This window comes from Pezoporus flaviventris, unplaced genomic scaffold (assembly GCF_033815535.1).
Source record: "Pezoporus flaviventris isolate CSIRO_AGI_PZ_B2104156 unplaced genomic scaffold, CSIRO_AGI_Pfla_v1 ptg000025l, whole genome shotgun sequence".
In the NCBI taxonomy this organism is placed as follows: Eukaryota; Metazoa; Chordata; class Aves; order Psittaciformes; family Psittacidae; genus Pezoporus; species Pezoporus flaviventris.
In genome coordinates this window covers 21185751-21194980 of record NW_026892573.1, presented here as the reverse complement: position 1 = coordinate 21194980, position 9230 = coordinate 21185751, and the positions used below count along the sequence as shown (strand labels likewise).

Here is a 9230-nt window from a genome sequence, read left to right as displayed (position 1 = left end):
CCTGATCTGGCCATGTGAAATGCCGTACTGCTGTCATGCTGTTTCACAAGGAAGCTGTCTGCTCTTCTACCTCAGGCTTCAAACTGGATTACCCCAAAATTTCCCTTCAGTACTTCCCTCTTGCTCCTGGGAATGACTACTGAAATTCACAGAGATCTAGCATGGAACGTGTCATGTTGTGGAAATGTCTTCCAGTAAATTGCAGGTTTTAGTTCATCTGAATTCTGAATAATCACTCAGAGTATCTTCTTTCAAAAGCAGTATTTATTTTTTCATCAAGGTAAGACACATTACATACTGCATAAAGTAAAAAATACTGCTAGGAAAGCTGCATTTAACTGAGATAACAAAAAATGTATATAGATTGCACTTAAGAAAGTAGGCTCCATCCCAGAAGAATACAGTAAATAAGAAGCTAGTGAGTGGTTTGAAACTAGGAATATTTCTGAACTTCCATTGGAAAGGTATTTATTTTTGGGGGGAACAGGTTCCAATTCCACCAATAAAATGAGTCAGATTAGTTTCTTTAATAACTTTGCTTTTTATGTTAAAATAGTATGCAAACAACATAATTACATAGACAAAAAAGAGAACAAAGTTATGCAAAAGAAATCTCTGCAATTTCTGCTAATAAATAAAAAGGAAACAATTTGCTGATATTTGGTTTCACCTGCAGCTCAGGGCTTGGATTTTGGGGAGTTTTAGTTCGTTCACATGTGTGTTATCATCCCCCACTGCAACATAAAGCCCATCCTTGACTCTCCTGCACATGCAGTCTGTATGGCAGGCAGCAGCATGAAGCAGTGAATGGTTCCCTTCATTATGAAGTGTCCCAGTAAAATTTTGTGACAAATTTAGTCTATAGTTAAGAAAATGAACTCAAGCAAGAGGATAAACCCTATTATATCAATCTCTTTACAGCTGCATTTTCTGCTGGACCCTGGTATCTACTGCTGCCTGTATCCAATGCAGTTAGCTAAACTATTAGTTGTTCAGTCTTTAAAATGAGTATTCATACCATCTACCTTTGTGTATCTCACTTAGATGCCCAATCAGTGTTCTGATCTTGCTACATAGTCAAAAGAGAGAAAGAAAACTTGCCACACTAGGTGTGGGCTAAGGCACACTTTGGAAGAGCCTCTTTCTCCCAGTGGCCTGCAGCAGTAATTCAGGCTTACAGAAAAGGCCGGATCTCCCAAATTAGGAGGTGTAAATACCCCTCTCAACACATGGCTATTGGGGTGAAGAATGGGTAAGCAGGCAGAGGCTCATGGGAGATGCCAGGCACAGCTGATGCCTGGTGCACGTTTTTCCCCTGGCAGGTGGGAATTAAAGGACCACTCAAAGCACAAAACCACATGAAACTGATTTTTCCCACAACCATTGCTAACTACAAGGGCAGAGTGCTTAGGCATAATCTGGGCATAATTCAGTCAAGAATATACATTGGAGTGCACTGTCTCAAAACCAATCAGTACTGCCAAGGTTTCACATGCAAATTTCTTCCAAAATTATCTAAAAATTATGGAAGGGCTGGGTCAATCTGGTTATTAAGCTAGTGACAGAAAAAGAATGAAGTCTCCGTTAAACAGTCTTGAACTATGAAATGAAGCTGGCAATCTTTGGTTACAGTGCTGTTCTTTTAATGTGAATTGCTTTGAAAAATGATGAATCACTTCCCAAGTCAGCATTCAGGAGCATCTTTAAATAGACATCTGGGAGCCATAGGGGAAAAATTAATATAAATAATAAAACCCCCACACTTTTTGAATCTCAAAGGTTAAAGTACAGGAAAGAAAGAAACACAACATTTCTAAGGGATGTTTCAGTAAAGTTTTGTTAAAATTGTTAAAGAGCACTTATACTTGAGCTGTTAAAGAGGGAAAGGCAGAATATTAGGGCACTTTTGTAAAAAAAATCGTAGATTGCTAACACTTACTGGCTTGAAGGTTTTCAATATTATATTATAGCACATGCCAGTTTCCACGAATTATAACACACTACTGTCAACCTACTTCACTGTTTCGGAGACAGAAACACAGGAGGCAACAGAAACAAGATGAATTGATGCAGTCTGTGTCTGCTATTAAATATAAGACCTCAGCCATTAAATATGCTGCCCCTGCTACATTCATGATCAAAACTCCAATTCTTCGCCAGGCTTAAATCTGTCTGTACACTTTTGGAGCAGCATGTAAAAACTTTTAAAGCTAGTTTAGAAGGATATTTTTTTCCCTTTTTCAGCTAGAGCACTTTCATAATATTTTAAAAGGCATAGGAAGCTATGCTGTAGCTTTTAAAGTGCTTATTTTATTATGAGGTGGTGTTTAATAATATTCTTGTAGAAGTTATTAAATGATGCACATTTTCCATGACAGACAGACATTGCTTAATGTGCCTCAGCAAAATGCAATCAAAAAAGAAATTCACTGTCAACAGTTTAACCATGGCAATACACAGATTTGAAATAAGACAACTAACCTCAGATAACTAAGATTAATGCATATATGACAAAGTTATAATAATCCATATTTAAAACAAACAAACCAATCCCAAACCAAATAACGATAATTAAATCTCAAGCACAGTTTTGTTTCCCAGTATTACAACTGCAAAACAAATCAATATTTTCAACAAACATGTGCCCTATCTTCATTGCCTGTGTGGGGAAACACGATACTCCTTGAACTGCATTGAGGAGTATGCAAGGGGAGGGTTGTCTCTCCCTTTTTTTTATGTAGAAGGGGCTTCTCCTGGGCAGCTCTGGGCAGCTCTGGGCAATGGGCAGGAGTCCAGTCCAGGTAGGTAGAGACAAGAATCAGCCCCAGTCCACAGGGATTTACCTGGGGACTTGGTGGGAGCCCCATCTTGCAGAAGTGATGGGTGATGGCTCCCACGGAGCCACTATGGCAAAAGTACCAGCCTCCACACGCCCTTACCAGCACCAATGTCCTGGCTTATGCAAAGCATCTACTAATTTCAAGACATGATTTGCTCAAGTACAAAAAGTAAGATTTGATTTTATTGGTGTGTTATTTTATGTAGTGATGGACTTCCTATGCTACATCTCACTCTGTTGGGCCAGAATGCGGGGAAGTTCCCTCTCAGGGTAGAAGAAGCCATTTTACACTCATACAGGCCCAAATTCTGTCTTCATTTATACCCACAAAAGCCTACTGACCACCAGGAGAGCTAGGCAGGTAGAAATGGCAGCAGAATTTGAGAGTAGGAACTGGTGAGTGAGAAACAGAAACACAACGCTATTTCATTGCCAGCTACCACAAATACCTAACTGGTGTTTAATTTAAGTGGGCATTGCATGCCTAAGGACTGGAAATGAGATTTGAAAATCTCAACCTTCAGAATCTAGATACAGATAACCATAATCCTATTGTCTTGGATGCTGATACATAAAAATCTATGATATACCTGTTTGGCTGCCATGGCACTAATCAGCAAAGCTATGCTGAAACATAGCGATCATTTTTGCTAATTGCAAAAGGCAGGCTAGTAGCAAAGTTCAAATGATTAGTGAGTAAAGGTCCTCAGAGCAATCCTGCTTAAAAGTAAACATCTGGTAAGCTGCAATTAGTGTGTCTTCTTTTTTTTTTTTCTTTATTTTTTTATCGAGGTGGTCTTGAGCTGCAGATACAATCACAACGCTCATGGTGATCCAGCTGTATATCTACTAAGGCCATGTTGTTCCTGGTTCTGCCTTTTCTTCTGGGATGGCCAGCCTCAGGGACGAATTTCAGCACCTGGGAGGATCAACAGAAATGCACTGGTTAGAAAACACTGTTAGATTTGAGGATGAGAGTGTTGGGGCCCTCAGGGCACCAACAGCCCTTAATAACCCTAACCAGCATTAATTTGGACACATTTTTTGTTTTACTTCCAGCTTTTTCTTTCTACTCTGTGACATCCTGCTGCACTGTTTGTCCTGGAGCTTTGACAGATTGGGTTATTTCCTACATCAGGTGTCTTCAGATCCTGCAGTTCCCTAACCATGTCCAGAGTTGCTCCTTTGCATGCAAATTATCAAGCATGTTTCCTTTGGCTCGTACTTGTAGTCTCATACATATTTGAATTGCTTTGCTCCCTGTCTCACTTGTATAATGTTTCTGCTCTGAAGAACAAGGAACACTTTTAAATGCAATTTGAAATTTCTGAAGCACATATCATTAGAATTGGACCAAAACTGAAATGACTGTGTGAGGCAGAAGGAGATGAATGGAGCTTGTTCAAAATATGTGCCAGATCTTATTGTGTTTCTCTGAAATCTGACTTTTGTTGGCTTATCCTACAAATCTCTGACTCAATTTAAATTATTTCTTAAGAATTTACTGTGAAAAAAAAGACAAAACCTCAACTAATCAAAACATTGTTTCCTAGGGAAATATACATCATATAAAAGGTTTCTATTGCAACAAAAAGAATCCTATTTGGGTATATAGAAGAAAATACTAAAAGTGGTTAAACACTGGAGCAGATTGCCCTAAGAAAATGCAGAAACCCTGAGGACAGTCAAAATTAAAAAGACAAGGCCCCAGCAACTTCCTCTAAGTTCAAATTACTCCCTCCTCTGAATGGGAGACTGAGCTAGATGAACCCGAGGGCTACCTTCCAAACCATATCACTTTATGAATCTGATTCCCTGAAAATGATTCGATGATTCTAAAATGGCTTTTTGGTTATAGGAAAAACAGAAACATCCTATCTAATCTTCTGTGACAGTGTAAGTATGGAACTAGACACAGCTGGCTGAAACAACACGGACTGGAAAAAGCTGAGGAAGATGGCAGTTTGCAGGGGTAAGTTTTGCAAGCCCACCATTGGAGGCTGAGTTGCTGTGAAAGAGTGCATACCCCCACTAGCATGGTGGTGCATATTGAGGGGGGTAATTTGCTGTTTCATTAGTTTGCTGTTGATGGGCCTACAGTAATTTAAGAAAAGAGATATTAATGTCTACTTTCTGCCCTGAAGCTCAAATACTAGTTTGGATTAGGTAAAACAAATGAGTTAAGACTAAGAACAGTAACTCTCACACAGCATTTTTCTTCCCAAATCTCACAGCACATTGCACAGAACGATATGCATCATTGTCAAACTTATATAGAAGGGGAATCTGAAACTGGTTTGCTCAAGGCAACATACCAGTAGAAAAAACTACCAGTCACATTATATGGGCCTTTCCCTTCTGAAATTACTTATTTACTGATGGGGCGCAGAACAAGACAATTTCAAACATTGACTGAGTCAATATATGCAAGAAATCCTGATGGACACCAGGACAATTCACTGTACAATGTCATCAAAAAAAAACAGAGGAACTGAAGCCAATCAGGTTGCTGCAATTATTACAGAGCTGAAAATAGACTGGATCTTCAAAGATACTTTTTTAAAGAAAATATACTTTTAAAATCAGGTACAGCTGCTGCTGCTGAGCCCATGATAAAATTCTTTATTTAAAGAAGTCTTTCATCAAAACCTGGCAAATTCAGGTGATTGTCACTTTGGGTACGTAGGTCTGCTTTTTTTCAATTGAGAGCAAATGAAAGTATGCAATGGGATGAGAGCAAAGATGTGGGCTGTATTTAAGCTAACAGACCTCCTGACAGCTTGCGGATTTTCCCTGTGTTTTATGTTTAGAAACATGAGCACAGTATATGGGCTTTGCTGATAAGAGTAGAAAAATGAATTTGCAGGCACTTCCCCAGACAAGATGGAAAAACAGTGTCTGAACACAGCTGAAATTATAGAACCATAAGATCACTGAGATTGGGAATGACCTTTAAGATCAACAAGGCCAACTGTTAATTTAGCAGTGCCAAGTCCACCACTAAACCATGTCCCTAAGTACCATGTTTAAATGGCTTTTAAATACACACAGGTGATTCCACCACTTCTCTGGGCAGCCTGTTCAAGTGCCTGACAACCCTTTCAGGAAAGAAATTTTACCTAATATCTTGCCTAAACCTTCCCTGGTGCAAATTTCTTCTGTCGCCTGTCACTTGGCAGAAGAGACCAACACCCGCCTCGCTACAACTTCCTTTCAGGTAATTGTAGACAGTGATAAGGTCTCCCTTGAGTTTCTCTTCTTCAGACTAAACAACCCCAGTTCCCTCAGCCGTTCTTCATCAGACTTGTGCTCCAGACCCTTCATCAGCTTCCTTGCCTTTCTCTGGACGTGCTCCAGTACCTCCATGTCTTTCTTGTAGTGAGGGGCCCAGAACTAAACACAGGATTTGAGGTGCAGCCTCACCGGTGCTGAGAACAGGGGGATGATCACTTTCTTGGTCCTGCTGGCCACAGAAATATCAGAAATAGTTCTGATACAGGTCAGAATGCTGTTGGCCTTCTTGGCTGCCTGGGCACAAGCTGTCTTATGTTCATTTGGCTGTCAACCAACACCCCCAGGGTTCTTTTTCTCTGGGATCTTCTCAGCCACTCTGCCTCAATCCTGTAGTGTTGCATGCGGTTGTTGTGACTCAAATGCAGGACCGAGCACTGAGGTTTGTTGAACCTTATGCGTTTGGCCACATTCCATCAATCCAGCCTGTCCAGATCCCTCTGTAGAGCTTTAATAGATGATCACAGAACTGATGTTCAAAGCTCTCCACCTAGTTTCCATCTAATAGTTTTAGTTCCAGCTAAATACAAGGGAATTGAAAAGAATCAGAAAGTAAGGCCATTTCTTGTGACTAGAGTAGCTGAAAGAAAACTCTTTATTCTGAAAATAGCTTATGTTTATTCATCACATGGTCAGGTCCTTGGAAGGTGAGGAACTACTGAATTAATGAAAACAGTTCAAAGAAATTTTGTTCAGAAATTTTATTGCTTCTTTTTTGATGGGATCAGTAGCAGATCGAAAATATGGATGTGAAGAAGATCTGGAATGCTCAGAAGGTTTTTTTTATGTGAGCAAAAAAGAGTAACTTTGCAGTTTTCAAATTAAAGGAGCAACATCTGTCACTAACACCCAGAATGTGGTGCCTTGGTTGTTCAAATCATTGCCTCACAAAGAGTACCCAACTACAGCCATATCCCCCCCATCAAACACTGAATTAATTATAGTCATAAAAGCATTAAAGTAATTAAAAAAGAAAAAGACTAAATACTTAGCTTTTGAGCTGGATTTGGTAGTGCAAAATAGTTACAGGCAGTGCAAAAAAAGGTATCAGGGCCTTGTAGCATTTACTGTGCAAAGAGGTCCATAGAAGTGCACCAATATTCTGGATGGCATTTTACTCTGTAGATGTGCCTGAGCATCTGAGAGGTTTTGAGGTGAAGTGACTGTGACTACTGCATAATTTTCCTTGGGGATGGTGGTGAAGAAAACATAAATAAATGCTTACATGGGCTTCCCTGCCACGAATCTTGCACATTGGTCGTGCATTGAATGTGCATGCCAGCTTCTGAAACACTCTTTAAATGAGAGAGAAAAGCCATCACAAATAACAGCATCTAGAAGCTGAAGCCAGAAAAACTCAAAACGGAGTTAGGGCACACTTGTTTCAGGCTCACTCATTGCTTGGACAGCCCTTCAAGGAACCGTGGCTGCCTTTCCAGAAGGTATACAGCACAAGTCTGGGTCTTGCTTTGGGGCAGAAGGGTACTCTTCAGGGGCCTCTGGAACATAGGCAGCCCCTCTAATATCAGCAAATCTGCAAGAGCACTTCATGATCGGGGGTCTGGAGAGCAGAGCAGCAATGACTGCAGGGAAAGGACCCAGACGGAGATAACCTGTTCACCCTGAACCAAAGCTGGTATTTCTCCAGTAGAAGCAGCAATAAAGAGGTGACTCCAGAGAACAATTCACCTCAAACACCCATCTCTGGTGGTGCTAGCTCTGATAATTAGGAAAGGAGCCTAAAGGCTGGACTTGCAGCTTTAGATGGGTAGAGTCGGATGAGGTGAACCACTCCCTCGAGTACTCACTGATGTCCCTTGCCATGTGTCATTTACCTTTGAACTCAGAAAATATTTAGCCATGACAGTCCATGATTGATGATTTCTGCTTTAATAAGAAGCAAGGAGTAAACCCATTAACACTTTCAAAAATCATAATAACAAGGAGGTATCCAGTTGCTCATATCCATTTCTTCCTTATTATCGTTTACTTATTAGGAGCAGTAATAACATTATTTGTTAAATTCCTGACCAGCAGTTTAAACACCAATAGAAATCTCAAGTCTCATTTAAAAATTAGCTTTTAGTTTTTTTTAAATAATTATTAACTTAAGAAGACAATAGATAGTCAATAACATGACTATGGCTTAGCAAATTTCTGGTTAGCTTCATATTCCAGTGACAGAGGATGGAGAGAAACTCTGGATGCTATTTTAGATAGTGAAACTTGTACTTTGCAGAAGTTATTTTAAAATCCTGCTATGCAGCATTATCTAATCTCCTTCTGCTCATCTAAAAATACCATCGTTCTAGCATGCAAAACAAATTATATTTGTCTGAGATTCATGAAAGAGGAAGCATCAAAAGTGCAAAATGTTCAACACAGATCCAAATTCTGATAGAGATGAAAAACCTTACTCTGCAGTTTTTGGAAGTTATTTAATCCAAAGGTCACACACAGTTTAGCTGTGCTCTGAGCATAAGAAACCAAGCATTATGGGAACGTGGTTCATAATTTAGCATAAGGACCTTTATTCCAGTAGTAACATGGCCTAAAATAATGACATAGACCCTAAACTGTATTCTTTCTTACCAGGTACAATTATAGGCTATCAGGACAAAAAAAAGTTTGCTGATCAGTGGTAGAATTCAAAGTAAAGGATTATTAAATGTAAATGGGATTATTGATTAAATTTTCTTTTATTTGTATGAATAAGAAACACTTCATTTTAACAGAGGAAAGTTAAGAAAAAAATTAATTGGCTTAAAATTCAGGCATCTGAAACAGTCACTAAAGCTATGATGCTTTTGATATATGTGGCATCGAGACTCTCACTTTTGATGATCTTGTCATACATTATGGCTCCAGCTATTGCTTTTTTGACCAGACGCAAGGGCTCCCCCTTCCCAAATTGCCACTCTGCCCAGACACATATTGCAGGATGTCTCGCTTGCTTAACTGCAGATGTCATCCAAAGAGCTTTAATTTTAGTAAAAAATGAACCTTTTTTCTTTCACTGCACTTCTGTGCTCTCTGTGCTCATCCTGTGACCTAGCAGTTGTTTAGGACTCAGTTTCCTTGTATTTGCATTCCAAATAAA

At 39.5% G+C, this 9230-nt stretch overlaps 1 protein-coding gene across 5 annotated transcripts in view; it reads right to left on the bottom strand.

Annotated features, from left to right (window-relative positions):
- Positions 1-246: 246 nt before the first annotated feature.
- The window catches only part of PDGFD (platelet derived growth factor D), a 138232-nt gene continuing 129248 nt past the window's right edge, over positions 247-9230 (bottom strand). For all 5 annotated transcript variants that reach the window (XM_061457803.1, XM_061457802.1, XM_061457805.1 and 2 more), the window contains one exon: positions 247-3758. In XM_061457803.1, the coding sequence (XP_061313787.1) occupies positions 3624-3758 (135 nt within the window). In that variant the 3' untranslated portion in view covers positions 247-3623. The remainder of the gene's footprint in view (positions 3759-9230) is intronic.